At 38.8% G+C, this 21,250-nt stretch overlaps 1 protein-coding gene across 1 annotated transcript; it reads right to left on the minus strand.

The window, feature by feature from the left end:
* Positions 1-18,812: 18,812 nt before the first annotated feature.
* LOC118883798 (serine/threonine-protein kinase MARK2-like) lies at positions 18,813-19,598 on the minus strand (the record flags this gene model as incomplete). Its single annotated transcript, XM_036830944.1, has 1 exon — positions 18,813-19,598. A coding segment is annotated over exon 1 (786 nt), but the record flags the coding sequence as incomplete, so codon positions are not given.
* Positions 19,599-21,250: the final 1,652 nt, after the last annotated feature.

The raw sequence follows: 21,250 nt of genomic DNA on the forward strand, positions 1-21,250 counted from the left end.
TATAAGCTATCCTATGTGACCTTGAGTAAGCAACTTAATATCTCTGAGCCTTAATTTTATCTCTAAAGTGCAAATAAATGTAACTATCCTACACAGTTGTCTGATTAGACGTGTTAGGTGGCACATATAAAGGGCTGGCACTTAGCAAGCCATCATTAAATACTTTCCTATCTCCTTTCCTTGGTGCACTCATTTTAGTATGGGCTATAGTTACCTTAGCAAATTAGGGGAATTGATCTCTAAGGCAACCTTAAACTTTTTAATTCATCTGATTTTAAATAAGTTTAAACTTGTAATAACAATCATAGGTCTACCAGTCTATATTTTTATCTAAAAGAACCAAAAATTTCTACAGAAATTAAACTTAACCAAAATAGCAAAAGCATAGATTCTTTCAGATTAAAAAGATCTCTTGGCCCATGCTCATCACTGCCTGGGCCGCTTTGTTTCCTGTTACTATGGCTACAAGAGTTTGTTTACACAAGGAGCACATCTTTAACCATTTAAAAAAATAAGACATAGGGACAGATTGTACTCCACCAAGAAAAAAAAAAAAAAAACCCACAAATTCATCTGGGGAGGCTGGATATGATAGACCCTTTAATTTCAAGAGTAACATGGTTAAGGAGTTCAGTGAACAGATGACTTAATTTTATATTTGGTTTGAAGATGAACATCTCTACTTTCCTTCATCAGCTAAAGGAGCACAATGCAGCAATGTGGGTTTAGAAGAGATGTTGGCAAAATATACCCAGTCGTTTTCTCCTTTTGAGCTTTTGCAGCCTTAAACAGTTCTAGAAACACAGAAAGAAAAAAAGCACTTAGTAGTTACCTACTGGAAGCCCCCAGATTTATGCATAGAAATTGGCAGCCCAGTGAGGGAGTGTGGCTTGTCTACGTTAGTGGATATTAGAGCTGGAGTGAGATCCAAGGTCCAAGCCTCTTTAGATTATGCTTCTCTTTTATATATTTCATACTGAGAGTAACTTCACTTAGAAATGATAAAGTATAAATACATTGGAAATCGCATTTCCTACCCTGCAGATTCAGATCCCATTTGCCCAATGTATTGGGTGGTAGATTTTCTCAACCAGCCCATTAAGCTGGGTCGCTGTGGAAGCCAACTTAGTATTGCTCCCCAGTAGCTTACATCTGCTTGCAATTTCTGTGACTTTTCACTTGATTCTTATGGGTTACTCACACCTAGGTACATCACCACCACATACCATAGTCAAAATGTTGAAAACCACACATCAAGAGAAAACCTACAAAGGAGCCAGAGAGAGATGAAACATTACATACAGGGCAACTGTGATTGGAAGCAACACAGACTACGTATCAGAAATCATGGAGACCAGAAGATAGTGAAATAAAAACAATTTCATATAAGGGAAAACGGTAGGAATTTGTCCCCAGCAAACCTGTACTGCTAGAAATACTAAAAGAAGTTCTTTGGGCTGAAAGGAAATAATACCAGATGGAAATCTGGATCTTCAAAAAGAAATGAAGAGCATTTGACGAAGTAAATAATTGGGTAAAAATGGAAGACTATTTCCCTTTTAAATTATTTAATTTACTTATGACTATGTAAAGCAAAATTATAACATCGTTTTGTTGGAATTACGTGTATATATAATGACAACTATAGTATATAGAATAGAAAGGGAGTAGTGAATAGACCTACGTGATTGCAAGGTTTCTACATTTTATGTCAAATTGTTACTATATTAACACTAGGTAGAATGTGAAAGATTAAAGATATATATGCCAATCCCTAGAACAATCACTAAAAAATAATGTAAAGAAGTAAAGCTAAAAATCCAATAGATACATTAAATTAGAGTCTAAAAATATTCAAATAATTCAAAAGCAGACAGGAAAAGGGAACAACAATAACAAAAGATGATGCAAACAGAAAACAGTAAACTAGTAGACTTAATTATCAATAATTGTCAATAACCATATCAATAATTACATTGAATGTTAATATATAAATATTCCAGTAAAAGACTTTTAGACTGGATAAAAATGCAAGACTCCACTTTACACTGTCTACAGGAGAATCACTTTAAATTAAAAGACACAGGTAGGCTGCAGGTAAATAGACATTAAAAAGATAACTATAAGAACAATGTGGGTTGGTTGTCTCTAAGATGGTTGCCAAAGATCCCTGCCTCCTCGTATTCATGTCCTGTGTAATCTCCTCCCCTTGAGAGTGGGCTAGAATTGCTGACTTGTTTCTGATAAATATAATATGACATGAGAGCTTCTATGATGAGCTTATAAAAATCTGTGGCTTCCATTGTGGGTTCTTTCTCAATCTCTCAATCAATCTCTCACTCTCTCTCTCATCAACTTGCTCTGTGGAAGACAGCTACCTGCCATACCTTGAGGACACTCAGACAAACTATAGAAAGCCCACGTGATGAGAGACTGAGGCCCTCAGTTCAACAGCTCATGAAGAACTGAGACCAACCCACAACCACTTGAGTGGGTTTAGAAGTGGATTTTTTCAGCCCAAGCGGAGTCTTGAGATGACTGCAGCCTTGGACAACAGCTTTGCTGCAACTTCATGAAGCAGATTCTTGAAGCAGAATCACTCAGCTAAGCCGCTTGAGATGATAAATGTTTATTGTTTTAAGCTACTAGATATTGGAGTAACTTATTTCACAATTTATAATTTAACAAAGTAAGCTTGAGAAGGCTAGACAGGCTATATTAACAATCCATAAAGTAGGAAAAGAGTTATAACAGAGACAAAATCAAGACAAAGTTAAAACAGAGATAAAGAAAATCACTTCATAATTACAAAGATTAATCTATCAGAAGGCTATAACAATCACAAATATCTATATCCCAAAATAACAGAGGCTGGAAATACCTAAAGCAAACACTGATGGAATTATAGGGAGAAATAAATAATTCTACTACAATCAAATAAGATTTTAATACTCCACTCTCAGCAGTTGATAGAACAACTAGAAAAAAATTATTGAATGAATACTTTAGGATAAGGATCCAAAAAAATATTGCTGTGATTTATGTCAAAGAATATTCTGCCTATGTTTTCCTCTAGGAGTTTTAGAGTAGCTGGTCTTACATTTAGGTCTTTAATCCATTTTGAGCTTATTTTTATATATGGTATTAGGGAGTCTTCTAATTTCATTCTTTTGTATGTAGCTGTCCAGTTTTCCCAGCACCACTTATTGAAAAGACTTTTTGCCACTGTATTGTCTTGCCTCCTTTGTCATAGGTTAATTAACCATAAGTGTGTGGGTTTACTTCTGGGCTCTCTATCCTCTTCCACTGATCTACATGTTGGTTTTTGTACCATTACCATACTGTTCTGATGACCGGAACAGTACTATCAACCTCCAAGAACTAATTAAAACCTAAAGAACATGATGCCTTACATGGGTGCACAAGGTATGTTCACCAAGATAGAACATATGCTTGACCATAAAACAAGTCTCAATATATGTAAAAGGAATGTAGTCATGTACTTTGAGAACAATGTAATTTGAAATCAATAAAAATAACACATCTGGGAAACCCCAAATGTTTGGAAATTAAACAAAATATTTCTAAACAATCCATCAAAAAGAAAGCACAAGGGAAATAAGAAAATATTTTGAAGATAATTATAAAGAAAATATAATAAACTATGTGTGATGCAAATAAAACAATGAATGGTGAGAAATTTATAGATTTAAATGCTAATATTAGAAATGTAAACAGTCTAAACAATGAGCTAATATTCTACCCTAAGAAATTAGAAAAAAAAATGAGCATAGTAATTTCAGCGTAAGTAAAAGGAAATAAATAATATTGATAGGAGCATAAATCAATAAATGGAACACAGTCAAATAACAGAGGAAAGCCAAGATTTGATGCTTTGAAAAAAATCATCAAAATTGATAAAAACTTAGCTAAACTGATGAAGACAGAGAATAAAAATTATAGAAATGAAAAAGGGATTATTACTACAATCCTATACATGTTAAAAGATTGAGATTATTATTAACAACTTTATGCCAATAAACTTGACATCTAAGATGAAATGGACAAATACTTTGGAAAACACAATTTACCAAAATTGCCTAAAAATGAAACAGAAAACTTAAACTTATATCTATTAAAGACACACATGCACACACACAAATTCAGTTCTAAATGGCTTCGTTGGTCAATTATCTCAAACACTTCAGTAAGAAAGAATATGAATCTTACACCACCCTTTCAGAAAATAACTAACTTGTATTGTAAAACCTGCATAAACTCAATATTAAAATCTGACAAAAACATTATTAAAAAAGAAAATCATAGACCAATATTCCTCATGATCATTAATGTAAAAATGCTTAACAAATATTAGCAAATAGATTTCAGAAATCTATGAGGATACTGTATCATGATCCTAAGAATGTAAACTTGATATGATATTTTAAAATCAATCAATACAATTCACAGTCATAACAAAGGAGAAAAATATGATCTTTTTTGCCAGATGTATAAATAACATTTGATAAAAGTCAACAGTCCACTCATGAAATAAGCTCTCAGCAATCTAGGAATAAAACGGAACTTCCTCTATCTAATAAAGAACACTCTAAAAAAAAAATCTACATTTACCATCATACTTAAAAATGAAATATCAAATATTTTCTCCTAAGATTGGGAACAAGCAAGGATGCCTACTCTTACCACTACAATTCAACATTCTACTGGAGTTCTAGCCATCAAAAAGAAAAGCATGAAAAAGATAATGTATAAATATGGAAAAGGCGAAAGTTAAACTGCTTCCATTTGCAGATGAATAATGCTTATGTTGAAAGCTCCATGGCCTCTACCAAACAACTACGAGAAACAGTCAGTAAACTTAGCAAGTTCCTATGATACAAGATCTGTAGAAAACCTAAATTGTATTTTTATATACTAGCAGAAAATAACTGGAAAACAGACCAAAACATCAACTCCACTTACAATAGCATACCTGTCCTTTTCCATTGTTCTTAAATTTATTATCTCCCCATATATCTTTCTTTTTTTTTAACATCTTTATTGGAGTATAACTGCTTTACAATGGTGTGTTAGTTTCTGCTTTACAACAAGGTGAATCAGCTATATATATACATATATCCCCATATCTCCTCACTCTTGCGTCTCCCTCCTACCCTCTCTATCCCACACCTCTAGGTGGTCACAAAGCACAGAGCTGATCTCCCTGTGCTATGCGGCTGCTTCCCACTAGCCATCTATTTTACATTTGATAGCATATATAAGTCCATGCCACTTTCTCACTTTGTCCCAGCTTACCTTCCCCCTCCCCGTGTCCTGAAGTCCATTCTCTACGTCTGTGTCTTTATTCCTGTCCTGCCCCTAAGTTCTTCAGAACCATTTTTTTTTTTTTTTAGATTCCATATATATGTTTTAGCATACAGTATTTGTTTTTCTCTTTCTGACTTACTTCACTCTGCATGACAGACTCTAGGTCCATCCACCTCACTACAAATAACTCAATCTCATTTCTTTTCATGGCTGAGTAATATTCCATTGTATATATGGGCCACATCTTCTTTATCCATTCATCTGTCGATGGACACTTAGGTTGTTTCCACGTCCTGGCTACTGTAAACAGAGCTGCAATGAACATTGTGGTACATGACTCATTTTGAACTATGGTTTTCTCAGGGTATATGTCCAGTAGTGGGATTGCTGAGTTGTATGGTAGTTCTATTTTTAGTTCTTTAAGGAACCCCCATACTGTTCTCCATAGTGGCTGTATCAATTTGCATTCCCACCAACAGTGCAAGAGGGTTCCCTTTTCTCCACACCCTCTCCAGCATTTATTGCTTGTAGATTTTTTGATGATGGCCATTCTGACTGGTGTGAGGTGACACCTCACTGTAGTTTTAACTTGCATTTCTCTAATGATTAGTGATGTTGAGCATCCTTTCATGTGTTTGTTGGCAATCTGTATATCTTCTTTGGAGAAATGTCTATTTAGGTCTTCTGCCCATTTTTGGATTGGGTTGTTTGTTTTTTCGATATTGAGCTGCTTGAGCTGCTTGTATATTTTGGAGATTAATCCTTTCTCAGTTGCTTTGTTTGCAAATATTTTCTCCCATTCTGAGGGTTGTCTTTTCGTCTTGTTTATGGTTTCCTTTGCGTGCAAAAGCTTTTAAGTTTCATTAGGTCCCATTTGTTTATTTTTATTTTTATTTCCATTTCTCTAGGAGGTGGGTCACAAAGGATCTTGCTGTGATTTATGCCATAAAGTGTTCTGCCTATGTTTTCCTCTAAGAGTTTTCTAGTGTCTGGTCTTACATTTAGGTCTTTAATCCATTGAGAATTTATTTTTGTGTATGGTGTTAGGGAGTGTTCTAATTTCATTCTTTTACATGTAGCTGTGCAGTTTTCCCAGACCACTTATTGAAGAGGCTGTCTTTTCTCCACTGTATATTCTTGCCTCCTTTTCAAAAATAAGGTGATCATATGTGCGTGGGTTTATCTCTGGGCTTTCTATGCTGTTCCACTGATCTATATTTCTGTTTCTGTACCAGTGTATAGTCTGAAGTCCAGGAGCCTGATACCTCCAGCTCTGTTTTTCTTTTTCAACATTGCTTTAGCTATTCGGGGTCTTTTGTGTTTCCATTCAAATTGTGAATTTTTTTGTTCTGGTTCTGTGAAAAATGCCATTGGTAGTTTGATAGGGATTGCAGTGAATCCATAGATTGCTTTGAGTAGTATAGTCATTTTCACAATGTTGATTCTTCCAATCCAAGAACATGGTATGTCTCTCCATCTGTTTGTATCATCTTTAATTTCTTTCATTAGTGTCCTATAATTTTCTGCATACAGGTCTTTTGTCTCCTTAGGTAGGTTTATTCCTAGGTATTTTATTCTTTTTGTTGCAATGGTAAATGGGAGTCTTTCCTTAATTTCTCTTTCAGATTTTTCATCACTAGTGTATAGGAATGCAAGAGATTTCTGTGCATTAATTTTGTATCCTGCTACTTTACCAGATTCATTGATTAGCTCTAGTAGTTTTCTTGTAGCATCTTTAGGATTCTCTGTGTATAGTATCATGTCATCTGAAACAGTGACAGTTTTACATCTTCTTTTCTGATTTGGATTCCTTTTATTTCTTTTTCTTCTCTGACTGCTGTGGCTAAAACTTCCAAACTATGTTGAATGACAGTGGTGAGAGTGGGCAACCTTGTCTTGTTCCTGATCTTTGTGGAAATAGTTTCAATTTTTCACCATGGAGAAAGATGCTGACTGTGGGTTTGTCATATATGGCCTTTATTATGTTGTGGTAAGTTCCCTCTATGCCTACTTTCTGGAGGGTTTTTATCATAAATGGGTGTTGAATTTTGTCAAAAGCTTTTTCTGCATCTATTGAGATGATCATATGGTTTCTCTCCTTCAATTTGTTAATATGGTGTATCACATTGATTGATTTGCATATATTAAGAATCCTTGCATTCCTGGGATAAACCCCACTTGATCATGATGTATGATCCTCTTAATGTGCTGTTGGAATCTGTTTGCTAGTATTTTGTTGAGGACTTTTGCACCTATGTTCATCAGTGATATTGGCCTGTAGCTTTATTTTTTGGTGACATCTTTGCCTGGTTTTTGTATCAGGGTAATTGTGGCCTTGTAGAATGACTTTGGGAGCGTTCCTCCCTCTGCTATATTTTGGAAGAGTTTGAGAAGGATAGGTGTTAGTTCTTCTCTAAATGTTTGATAGAATTTGCCTGTGAAGCCATCTGGTCCTGGGCTTTTGTTGGTTGGAAGATTTTTAATCACAGTTTCAATTTCGGTGCTTGTGATTGGTCCGTTTATATCTTCTATTTCTTCCTGGTTCAGTCTCGGAAGGTTCTGCTTTTCTAAGAATTTGTCCTTTTTTTCCAGGTTGTCCATTTCATTGGCATATAGCTACCTGTAGTCATCTCTCATGGTCATTTGTATTTCTGCAGTGTCAGTTGTTACTTCTTTTTCATTTCTAATTCTACTGATTTGAGTCTTCTCCCTTTTTTTCTTGAGGAGTCTGGCTAATGTTTTATCAATTTTGTTTATCTTCTTAAAGAACCAGCTTTTAGTTTTATTGATCTTTGCTATCATTTCCTTCATTTATTTTTCATTTATTTCTGATCTGATCTTTATGATTTTTTTCCTTCTGCTAACTTTGGGGTTTTTTTGTTCTTCTTTCTCTAATTGCTTTAGGTGTAAGGTTAGGTTGTTTATTTGAGATGTTTTTTGTTTCTTGAGGTAGGATTGTATTGCTATAAACTTCCCTCTTAGAACTGCTTTTGCTGCATCCCAGACGTTTTGGATCGTCGTGTTTTCATTGTCATTTGTTTCTAGGTATTTTTTGATTTCCTCTGATTTCTTCAGTGATCTCCTGGTTATTTAGTAGTGTATTGATTAGCCTCCATGTGTTTGTATTTTTTACAGATTTTTTTCCTGTAATTGATATCTAGTCTCATAGCATTGTGGTCAGAAAAGATACGTGATAGGATTTCAACTTTCTTAAAATTACCAAGGCTTGATTTGTGACTCAAGATATGATCTACCCTGGAGAATGTTCCATGAGCACTTGAGAAGAATGTGTATTCTGTTGTTTTTGGATGGAATGTCCTATAAATATCAATTAAGTCCATCTTGTTTAATGTATCATTTAAAGCTTATGTTTCCTTATTTATTTTCATTTTGGATCATCTGTCCATTGGTGAAAGTGGGTTGTTAAAGTCCCCTACTATTATTGTGTTACTGTCGATTTCCCCTTTTATGGCTGTTAGTATTTGTCTTATGTATTGAGGTGCTCCTCTGTTGGGTGCATAAATATTTACAAGTGTTATATCTTCTTCTTGGATTGATCCCTTGATCATTATGTAGTGTCCTTCTTTGTCTCTTGTAATAGTCTTTATTTTAAAGTCTATTTTGTCTGATATAAGAATTGCTACTCCAGCTTTCTTTTGATTTCCAATTGCATGGAATACCTTTTTTCCATCCCCTCACTTTCAGTCTGTACGTGTCCCTACGTCTGAAGTGGGACTCTTGTAGACAGACTATATATGGGTCTTGCTTTTGTATCCATTCAGCCAGTCTATGTCTTTTGGTTGGAGCATTTCATCCATTTACATTTAAGGTAATTATCAATATGTATGTTCCTATTACCATTTTCTTAATTGTTTTGGGTTTGTTATTGTAGGTCTTTTCCTTCTCTTGTGTTTCCTGCCTAGAGAAGTTCCTTTAGCATTTGTTGTAAAGCTGGTTTGGTTTTGCTGAATTCTCTTCGTTTTTGCTTGTCTGTAAAGGTTTTAATTTCTCCCTCAAATCTGAATGAGATCCTTGCTGGGTAGAGTAATCTTGGTTGTAGGTTTTTCCCTTTCATCACTTTAAATATGTCCTGCCACACCCTTCTGGCTTGCAGAGTTTCTGCTGAAAGATCAGCTGTTAACCTTATGGGGATTCCTTTTTATGTTAATTGTTGCTTTCCCTTGCTGCTTTTAATATTTTTTCTTCATATTTAATTTTGGTTAGTTTGATTAATATGCGTCTTGGCATGTTTCTCCTTGGATTTATCCTGTATGGGACTCTCTGCACTTCTTGGACTTGATTGCCTATTTCCTTTCCCATATTAGGGAAGTTTTCAACTATAATCTCTTCAAATGTTTTCTCAGTCCCTTTTTTTTCTCTTCTTCTTCTGGGACCCCTATAATTCAAATGTTGGTGCATTTAATGTTGTCCTAGAGGTCTCTGAGACTGTCCTCAATTCTTTTCATTGTTTTTTCTTTATTCTGCTCTGCAGTAGTTATTTCCAGTATTTTATCTTCCAGGTCACTTATCCGTTCTTCTGCCTCAGTTATTCTGCTTTTGATTCCTTCTAGAGAATTTTAAATTTCATTTACTGTGTTGTTCATCATTGTTTGTTTGCTCTTTAGTTCTCCTAGGTCCTTGCTAAATGTTTCTTGTATTTTCTCCATTCTATGTCCAAGATTTTGGATCATCTTTACTATCATTATTCTGAATTCTTTTTCAGGTAGACTTCCTATTTCCTCTTCATTTGTTTGGTCTGCTGCTTATTTCTCCGTTTTCTCATTTTACCTAACTTACTGTGCTTGGGGTCTCCTTTTCACAGGCTGCAGGTCCATAGTTCCCATTGTTTTTGGTGTCTGCCCCCAGTGGGTAAGGTTGGTTCAGTGGGTTGTGTAGGCTTCCTGGTGGAGGGGACTGGTGCCTGTGTTCTGGTGGATAAGTCTGGATCTTGTCTTTCTGGTGGGCAGGACTGCACCTGGTGGTGTGTTTTGGGGTGTCTGTGACCTTATTATTATTTTAGGCAGCCTCTCTGCTAATGGGTGGGGTTGTGTTCCTGTCTTTCTAGTTGTTTGGCATAGGGTGTCCAGCACTGGAGGTTGCTGGTCGTTGAGTAGAGCTGGGTCTTGGCATTGAGATGGCGATATCTGGGCTTTCGCCATTTGAGATTATGTGGAGTCGGGAGGTCTCTGGTGGACTAATGTCCTGAACTCGGCTCTCCCACCCCAGAGGCTCCCGCCTGACACCTGGCCAAGCACCAAGACCCTGTCAGTCACATGGCTGGCAGAAGCACCTCTGCGCTGCCATCTCTGAGGGCTACTACCCACCTTGGCCCCTGCCCAGCAGCCCCTTGGCACCCAGGAAGTGGATCATGGAGCTCCAGCGTTAGCCCAGCTGTGCTCCAGCCGCTCGCGGCACCTCAGAGGCCCCCTGAAAGATATACTTCTTATTACAATGTCTATTTTAACTTTGTCCCTTAAATATATTTTGTACTCCAGTAATGATATCAGAAGTCACAGACAAGGGAGAATTGGAAGTTGGGTCTTGTCACACAAATTGGAAAGTATCATGCAATATCCTTCAGGTATCCTTTGATCAGCAGCAGCATCCTTTGAAATTGAAACTGAATAGATTATATGGTGATCTGCCTCTTCTCTCCTTCAGAGTTTGGATGGGATATATGAGGCTTGGAAAAGGTGATATCCAAGATCCACACTGGCTCTTCAGTTCCACAATTCTACAAGCTCACATAGGGGCGGCAGCCACTCTTTCAGCACAAGCTTCTGTCCTTGCCTGGGTCATTGTGGGTTTTAGCCGTGTCAGCTCCATATAATTCACAAAGGGATCAACCCATAGACACTTCCCAGCCACCTATGTGCCTGTGCTGTACATAATCTCATGACATCATGGTTCAAATATTGGTTCTATTCCCCTTTCTCCAAGTCTCTGAAAGCATTGAAGGTTGAGTGTAAGTACCACCCTTAAGATCATTCTTCAAGCTGCATGACTGAGTTCCTGCTAGTGAACTCAGTGGCTGTGGCTCACTGTGGGGACAAGGACACTGGCAGCAGAAGTTCTGGGAAGTACTCCTTGATGTGAGCCCTCCTGGAGTCCCTGTTTTACTTATGTAAGCACAAAAATCAAGAGTGGATGAGCACAAGTCTGGTGTCAGCCTGCAAGAGAGAAACCACAATCTCTTCCCGTTCTTTTTCCAGAAACTCATATACTTGTAATCATATACTATGTAGGTGTTTTTTTGTTTTTTTTTCTGGACAGGCTTCTTTTACTTAGCAATATGCATTTAAGTTTCCTCTGTGTCTTTTCATGATATGATAGCTCTTTTTATTGAATAATATTCCATTGTCTAGATGTACCACAGTTTATCCATTCCCCTACTGAAAGACATCTTTGTTGTTTCCAGGTTTTGGCAATCCTGAATACAACTGCTATAAACATCTATAACATATGATGTAGAGCATCTTTTCATATATTTACTTGCCATCTGTACATTTTCTTTGGTAAGATGTCTGTTAAGGTTTTGGGTCCATTTTTCAATTAGGTTTTTTGTTTTCCTGATGTTGAGTTTTAGGATTTCTTTGTATATTTTTTATAGAAGATGTTTATGAGATTTGTGTTTTGCAAATATTTTCTCCCAGCCTGTGGTCGGTATTTTCATTCTCCTAATAGCGTCTTTTACAGAGCAGATGTTTTTAATTTTAATGTAATCCAATTTACTGGTTTTTTTCTTTCATAGGTTATGCTTTTGGTGTTGTATGTAAAAGGTCATTGTCAAACCAAAAGTCATCTAGATTTTCTCCTATGTTGTCTTCTAGAAGTTTTATAGCTTTGTGTTTTACATTTAGGTCTATGATCCATTTTGAGTTCATTTTTGTAAAGAGTATAAGATCTGTATCTATGTTCATTTTCTGTGTGTGGATGTGGATACTCAGTTGTTTCAGTACCATTTGTTGAAAAGAATTTTCTTTCTCCATTGAATTTCCTTTTTCCCTTTGCAAAAGGTTAGGTGAATATATTTGTGTGGGTCTATTTCTAGGGTCTCTTTTCTATTCCATTCAATTTTCTATTATTTCTCCAATACTACACTGTCTTGATCACTGTAGCTACATAGTACTTCTTGAAATTTGGTAGACCCCAGAATCACAGAGTAGAATCACTTATCATAGTCTTCAGATTGAGGAAATCTCAAAGAATATTAGTCAGGCTTAAAGGTATGAAGGGTGTTACAAGATGACGGAGCAGCATGGGCAAAGGCAGAGAAATAAAAAACCAAAAATTATATATATATATATATATATATATATATATATATATATATATATATATACACACACACACATACATAAATGTTGAGAAAGAAAGCCCATTTGGGTAATAAGATGTACACTTTGTGAATTTAAAAGAGATTGTTTCTTTTAGGTTTGGGTAGGAATATATAGATTCATCAGGAGAAGGAGTCACACTCACCCTCCTCCCTGGCTGCCCCAGGCATCCAACACTGCTAGCTGGCTTTGAGGACCACCTGGAAGGCGTGCTGAGGAAGAATCTACCAAGAGAAGCCTGACCGACCGTTGTCTTTAATCCTCCACCCCTGCTGACTCGCCCTGCCCAGTAGCACTAGATGGAGCTCTATGGAAGCACTTCTAGAAATGGAGAGAGGACTGGAAGGGAGGAGTTAATGAGTTTGTAGGAACGCAATTTCTCAAGTGGAACTGAGCATTGCTCGGGACACAGTCCTACAGATGGCACCCATTGATGGATGGCCTATTTCTAGATCATTGACACCTTCAGTTTATACATAGAAACACCTAGACAGCTGGAATCACAAGAGTCTTGCTTAGGGCATGATGTGCCAGAGGGAGTACGGGCTCTGAAGCTTACTCAGAAAACTTGGGATGAATTTCCAATTCTTCTGTATAAAGTTGATTATATTTGGGCAAGGTCTTTCACCCCTCTGAGACTCAGTTTTCTCATATCTAAAGTGGTGAGGACAATGCCTCTTTCACCAGGTTGTGCTAAAGACTAAATGAAGTAGAGAATGCAAATACCTGGCATATAGGAAATAATCCATACATTCGGCTCTGTGCAAGCACGTATTGTGGTGCGGGAGATGAATGTACCTGGTAATTAGCAATGCTAGAAAATGCTAATGCACTCATCTGACACCTCCATTGCTTTTTTTTAAAAATATCTTTATTGGAGTATAATTGCTTTACAATGGTGTGTTAGTTTCTGCTTTATAACAAAGTGAATCAATTATACATATACATATGTTCCCATATCTCTTCCCTTTTGCATCTCCCTTGCTTTTTAAATCCTCCAGAGAAGTGTTAGCCACAGAGAAGAGTAGAGCGAAGAGAATCAGAAAGGCATCATATCAACTAAGTTTAAAAATCCTCCAAGCACCATTTTTTTCATATAATATCAGCTCTCAATCTTACAACAACTCTAGAAGATATTAATAGTAACGTTAATATTACAGCTGACACCTAAATAGCATTGAGTGCCAAGCAATTTTCTAAATATTTCACATGCACACATTCATTTAAGCTTCACAACTAACCCATAAGATTGGTTCTATTATCATTCTTATTTTATGTATAAGGGTACAAAGTCATGCATAGGATAAGTAATTTCACACTTTCACACAAGTATTCACTGGCTCCCTGAATTTGGACTTCCAGCCTCCAGAACTGTGAGAAATATAATAATTTCTGTTATTTAAGCCCCCAGTCTATAATTTGTTATAGCAGCCTCAACTGACCAAGACACAGAGTAAGACAAGTGCAAAAATAAAACAAACTGTAAGCAATGAAGCAATTACCATATGAAAAATCATTCATCTCCTCTGTACGTTCAGAGAGGTAGGCCATTCATCTGAAGCCCTATGGGTTATTTATTTATTTTTTTAAATTTTACAGCGGAGCCTCTCTCTAGCACTGATTAAGAATTTTGTATTCTGATCCTTTTTTTTTTTTAATTTGGTATTTTATTCCCATTTGTTTTAGGTAGAACATTTTTTTTTTTCATGGCAAGGTTCAATAACTTGCCTCCCATAAATTTTGAATCACTTTTGAACCACAGTGAGAAAAAGGTACAAATCTTAAAATTGGACAGAGAGCATATTATGCGTGTTCTGAAGAATATAGCTAATTTAGAAGCAGCTTCAGGTCACTGGACAGATATAGAGTAAGGCTTCCTCAGTAAACTGAAGGGCACCACTTAAGCCTTCATCACAAGTTCTTATTTTCTCAGCATGACCTATGCTATTCCAGAAAAGTTTGAAGTTCAGGACAGGAGAATTCATGCTCAGTTCTTCTTAAACACACTTTATTGTTCATTGTTTGTGAGGTTCCTAAAGTCAAGAAGAATAGGTTGAGTGTGTGTGACAGAATGGTCTCTGCCAACAAAGAGTTTAAAGCCCAGCCAAGGAGCAAAATAATAGCAATATCTTATGTTTGCACAGTACTGTATACAGGGCACTTTTATCCTAACTCAGCAAGACTTAATGGTACTCTTACTGGCACTCTCAGTCTGTATGGAGCAGAAAGGCAAGGGGAGGGATGGTTTTGGGACCTTGCTGGGGTCCTAATGTTTCATAATATGACAGATGCCTGTGGGTGGTTATAGCAGCAGCGTGTGGGCATTGGAATTCCAGGCAACACCTCAGTATTCAGAAGTTGAGTGACTGACCACAAAGAAGACTTTGGGAACCCATGGGAAAAATACTGACTATAGTGTTAATAAGAGTCAACATTTACTCATTGTTTACTAAGTGATAAGTGGTATGCCGATACCTATTTAATCCTGATGAAAACTTGATAAGTATTATTATTATTATTCCAATTTTGCTGAAGAGGAAACTGAGGCACAGTAGGTTAAGTAATTAGTTCAAGATCACACTGTGCCCAGTGGCTGGGATTTGAACCCAAGGCTCTAACTCCAAAGCTCATGCTCTTAAGTACTACGTCACACTGATGTCAACATCTTAGATTCCAGAAGTTATGAACCATACAAAAATTCAGGAGAATCAGATACTATATGTGATGTGAATACAGAGATGAAGAAGTTGCAGACCCTGCCCATGGAAAACATGCTTCCCAGGGAGAGTCAGCCAAGAAACCGTGTAAGTGTGGTGAAATGGTATTATGTGCCAGGACTGAGTAGCCATAGGGCCAGTAGTGCATCCCAGAAGGAGAATGGAGAATAGCTTTTCTGAGGAATTTACAAGTTCCTTAAGGGTGGGGGCTGCCGTACCCTTAAGCCTCCCAGGAGTTCTCCATAATGTCTAGATCAGAGATGGTTTAACTCCCCAACGCAATTCATCCACCTTCTGTATGTCATTCTTCTTGAACACTTGTTGCTATTGACACAGAGGGCATTTTCTCATGGAGAAAAAAAGGGCAAGACTCAAACAGCAAAGTGCAACAAATAGAATAATAAAGGAATGAAGATAAAGTCCTGTGAGAGGAAGAGTGAGACAGTATTGATTTTGTGTTTGGGATAGTAGAGATGTCTTTGGGAAGACTCCCAAAGGAGTTAAATTTAAATGGGATCTTCAAGAATGAGCTGAAATTTGCCAGGAGTGAGAACATGGCATTCCAAAACATGGGTCAGCCTATGCAGTGATTCCCAAACCAAACAAGTAAGTGAACTCTTTGGAGAACTGTCACAAAATAAAATCTTAATTCTTAACCTTGAGATTCTGATTCAAGTGATCTGGAGTTTGTCTGGGAGCTTGTGTTTGTAACACCAAGTCACCCAGAACTCTTTATGAGCTCCTGGGCAAGCTATTTTGGAGTGATGCCCTTTACACACGTTTGTTTGTGAAAGGCCAGAATGTGTCAAAGAAAAGGTAAGCATTTGCATGAAGCTTTGAGGGGGTTGATTGAAAAGAAGGGGTGAGAGATATGACAGAAAATGTAGGTAGGAACTGGATTGTAGGAACTCTGTCTTATAGGCACTGAGGGGCCAGTAGAGTTGTCAGGCAGGGTTTTTAGCAAGACAAGTCTGGTTGGATTTGGGGGGAATAATTAGATTTGGTACACCTAAAAGCAAAGAGAACATATAAGAAGGTATTGTAATAGTCTCATGAGAGGATAGCCTTACTAAAGGGAGTGAGGGTGGGGAAAAAGGCATAGGTTTGGAAGATAGTTGTAAGGTTAAAAGGACAAGTGCGCCATCGATCATTTGGATATACTTTTCTTTGATAGTATATGACATTTATTTTTTGTCATTACTTGAGACTTGTTATGAAATATCTGTTTATTGGAAAAAATATTTTCTTCCACCTCACTTCCTACCCTAAACAGTCAAGAAAATCAAAGAAACACTGAAATTGCTTTTGGAGGGGGTTTAAATTTGTTTATCCAAAGGCAGGCTACACAATTCTTCAGACAATGGCAGACTTGACTATGGACATCAGTTTGTTTCAACACTTTCAAGGAGAATCAGATAAATCCTAGGAACCAAAATGTTCCACATGTTTAAGATTGAGGAAGGCACGTAGAGAAATTTGTAGTATTCATGACAAATTTTAGCCACTTGTCCCCAAGCATTTTCTACTTTAGCATATTTCTTCCATCCGTTCATCTGGCAGCATTTTGCTTATTGAAATTAATATTTCAATCAGTTTTGGTTCTACATTCAAAATATTGGAAGGGGGATTTTTGAGGATGAATAATAATAATTACCAAAATGTAGGGCTTTGTGGGAAGAATGAAAGGAGTAGGGGGAGTTCATTTAACATGCTTCAAATGAAAATATAATTTTATAGATATCTATAAGAATGTTCATACCCTTTAAACAGTAATTTCACTACTGGAAATTTATCCCAAGAATATAATTTTGAAGGAGAAAAACTTATGAAAGCAAAGGCTCTGGAGCAGCATTATCTATTTAGCAAAAATCGAGACAAAAAACAAAAAGAAGAAGATAAATCCCTAAATATTCCAAGTACAATAGGATGGTTAAATAGGTTATTCTAAACAACTGATGGCATAATTAACTTAATTTTTTTACCAAAGTTATAACTGGTCGAGGAAGGGTGATTTTGCTCTTTATTTTATTTTATTTTTTCAATAAAGACTGCTTTATTGCTGAACGACAGTCATGAAACTCAGCTGCACAGGGACCTTACCACACCGCGCAGAGGCTGGTTCACGGGACCTTGTGATCCTATTAATGGGCCTCTCTGTTGTAATTAACACAGGCCGCAGGGACCAAAATTTCCCCTCGGCCCTTCTGAAAATGTTCGGGAATGGTAGTGCAGAGAGGTAATACACACTTTCTGCATTTCTGCCCTGCAGTGCAGCAGTTGTTGCTGTTGGGAGTCACTGTGCTAATTCTCTTAGGTCATTTTTCCCTTTAGTTGTTCTGACTACCTCCAAGCGCTCCATGGCTGCACGCTTGTCTCACTGGAAAATGCACAGCCCCAATTCTGTGCAGGGACGACGCAAAGCAGAGTGTGATGCATCTCTCTGGAGCATCAAGTTTATTAACTAGAATTAGAAGAACCAAGGAGTTCTTGGAACAAGAACTATCCCCCTCCCCCACCAACACGGAAGACAGAAGAGTAGGGGAGGGGAGACGTGCCCCAGGAATGACAGTCCAGTCTCTCAAGTTTCACCCAGGTGGGGGTTGAGGGGCAGACCTGCAGCCACGGTGGCCTCGCTTTCGGTCGCCCGGGCTGCTCCAGACCATCCTCTGAGCTGGCCAGGGTCTTGGATACGATGCTTCTGAAGGCCGTGCAGAGAACACACTCCTCTTCCCCTGCACCGGGCCCCAGGGAGCGCGGCGGCCTGACCTTCCTGCCTCGGTCATCCATGGGGTTCACATGGGCTCACTTTATTATGACGCCTCATGCTGGGCAGCTTGCAACAAAGATGTTTCAAAATAAAGTTCCAGATTCTCCCAGCCACCCCTTGCTTTTTCTGGCTCTGGCCAGAGACAGTGGATGAGGACACACTCTCAGGCTGCCCAGCGTGGGAGGACCTTCCAGTGTTGGACACACCCAGGGGGCAGCTGCTTCCCTCTGGGGCTCCAATCCTGCTGCTGCTGGAGGTGGATGTCCCAGTGCCACACTGGGGGGCTGGGCTGGGGGTGGCAGTCCTCGCCTCCAGGCTGGGTGGGGGACAGGCAGACTCACCGGTCTTCTGCCCTGCCTGCTGGTCTTCCTGCAGCTGCACATTTTTTCTGTGGTAGAGCCACCTGGTTTGCAGGGAGGACACCACAGGGCTTGGAGAAGGCTCAAGTTCACTGCCACAGAGGTCCCCGCAAGAGAAGGGCTTCAGAGTTATGATGGAGACCTCCACCTTGGGTTTCTTGGAGCTCACACTGCCTGTCCCAGTGTCCTGGATCTGGTCGCAAGTCAAGCCCGGAGTCCTCACCATTGTCACCTCCAGGTCCTCTTCACAGGGTGGCTGGAGTGGCTCCTTCCGGCCCATGTTGACCCATGGATGCCTCATGAGGTCAGGTAAGGTGCCTCTGTCACTGGGGTTGAGGGCAATCATTTTTTGTAAGAGATCCCTTATCTTCAAAGACAGATAAGGTGGGATGGGGTATTGCCCTTGTAGGATTTGCTTCCGCAGCTCCTGGAAGTCTTTTCCCACAAAGGGCTGGGACCCAGTTACCATGGTGTACAGCACTACTCCCAAGCTCCACACGTCCACCGCAGGGCCGCTGTAGCTCTGCCCCAGGAAGAGTTCCGGGGCAGCATAAGGGTGTGTGCCGCAGATCGTGTCCAGTTGGACAATGTCATCACACTTGTTGCTGAGGCCAAAGTCTGTAAGTTTGATATTCATGTTGGAATCAAAGAGGAGGCTCAGTGGCTTCAGGTCTCGGTGCACGATGCCCCTCCGGTGGCAGTGCTGCAGGGCGGAGACCAGCTGCTGGAACGGGCCTCGGGCCTGCGCCTCTGTCATACGGCCATGGCTCTTCAAATAGCGGTACATGTCCCCCCCACTGAGGTACTCCATCACCACGAAAAATGTCTCCTCTGTGTCAATCACCCCCAGCAGTTTTACAATATTGGGGTGATTCAGAGCCTTCAGACTGCACACTTCCTGGAAAAGTGCCTGGACACTTGAGAAGCTCTGACGCCTTTTCTTTATGACCTTCACAGCCACCTGTGTCCCGGTCAGAATGTGCCGGGCCAACTTCACTTTACCGAAGGTGCCTTCACCAATGGTGTGGAGGATCTCGAAGTCATCAATATGAGCCGCCTTGCCAGCAGATTTGGCTGTGAGGCCCTGCATCCTGGTGATCTGCTAACTACACTGACTGGCAGCACTACCTAGCAACGCTAACTACGCTAACTAACAATGCTAACTGTACTAACAGGGCTAAGTATGCTGTCTCTACTAACAACGCTAACTATGCTAACTGTACCAACAGCGCTAACTAGTACTAACTACACTAACTATGCTAATCAAGTATTAACTATACCAACAATACTCACTATGCTAACTGTAGAAAGAACAATGACACAAATAAAAAAGAGTAGAGAAAAGAGAAACGAAAACCAACAAAATGGCAGAAACAGGGAAAACACAAGCTAACTGTAGGTCCAAGGCCGTCAGGTCACCAAAAGCAGCTTCCTGGGCTCTAAGGACCAAAAACCTGGGCCCACCTTTCTCTTTCATAGGGCTTTGTGAAGTACATCACAATGGTGCACTCTGAGGTCAGAGCAAGAAATGGACCCATCACCGCTGGGGATACACCACAGTGGTTTTCTCACTTTTTGAGTTCAAGGCCCCTTTACACTTAGGAAAAAGGATCCCAAAGAAATTTTTCTTTACGTGTGTTATTAGATATTGGTATTCACTTTGTTATAAATAAAAATCTGCAGGATACTTCAGTGGCCTTTTTATTTCTAGTTTGAAAATGTGTAATAATTTTAGAGACCTCATAATGTCTACACTTGAAATGTTCAATTCCTTTTCCTTAAATTCTGGTCTCAAAATAACGTTACAACTTAACTGACTTCACGATACTATACAAAATGTTCTGTTGCATAAGACATGATACAGTACATTATGAAAGTCTATGAAGCTGAGAGAAGGTTTGCCAGGAAGGTCATTGAGCAGATTTCTCATCAGGAGCCTCGGAGGCCAGATGGCATGACTCAATGTACTTGAAGTGTTGAAGGAAAGAAACCGTCAACCAAGAATCCTATATCTAGCAAAACTTTCCTTCGAAAATGAGGGAGAAATCAAGACATTCCCAGTTAATCAAGAGTTGAGAGAGTTCTTAACCACCAGACCCGCCTGCCACAGGGAGTTCTTCAGGTTGGAGTCAAGGACCCTGGACAGTAGCTCAAAGCCTTATGAAGAAATAAAGACCTCTGGTAAAAGTAGACAGACGGGCGACGAGAAAAGCTAGTACTGTTGTAACTTTGGTTTGTAGCTCCACTTTTTGTCTTCTATTTGATTTAAGAGACTAATATATAATAAAACACACACATACAAATCAAAAAAAAAAAAAAAAGATCACCTCTTCACCTAGAAAAGTTACTTCACCCCCACTTTAGCCTAACTTTGGGAATTCCCATCAACAACATTCTTCTTTCCACTGTAGGAAGCAACGCTGCCAGAAGCTATGGCAAGCAGAGCCTCTTCTAAAATGCCTTTGATGACTGCAGCAACATGGATGCAACTAGAGATTATTAAGTGAAGTAAGTCAGAAAGAGAAAGACAAATACCATGTGATACCACTTACATGTGGAATCTAAAGTATGGCACAAATGAACCTATCTATGAAACAGCAACAGACTCACAGACATAGAGAACAGACTTGTGGTTGCCAAGGAGGAGGGGGGTGGGAGAGGGAAGGGCTGGGAGTGTGACATTAGCAGATGTAAACTATTATATATAGGAGGGATAAACAACAAGGTCCTACTCTACAGCAC

The sequence above is a fragment of the Balaenoptera musculus genome, chromosome 17, assembly GCF_009873245.2.
Source record: "Balaenoptera musculus isolate JJ_BM4_2016_0621 chromosome 17, mBalMus1.pri.v3, whole genome shotgun sequence".
NCBI classification, from domain to species: Eukaryota; Metazoa; Chordata; class Mammalia; order Artiodactyla; family Balaenopteridae; genus Balaenoptera; species Balaenoptera musculus.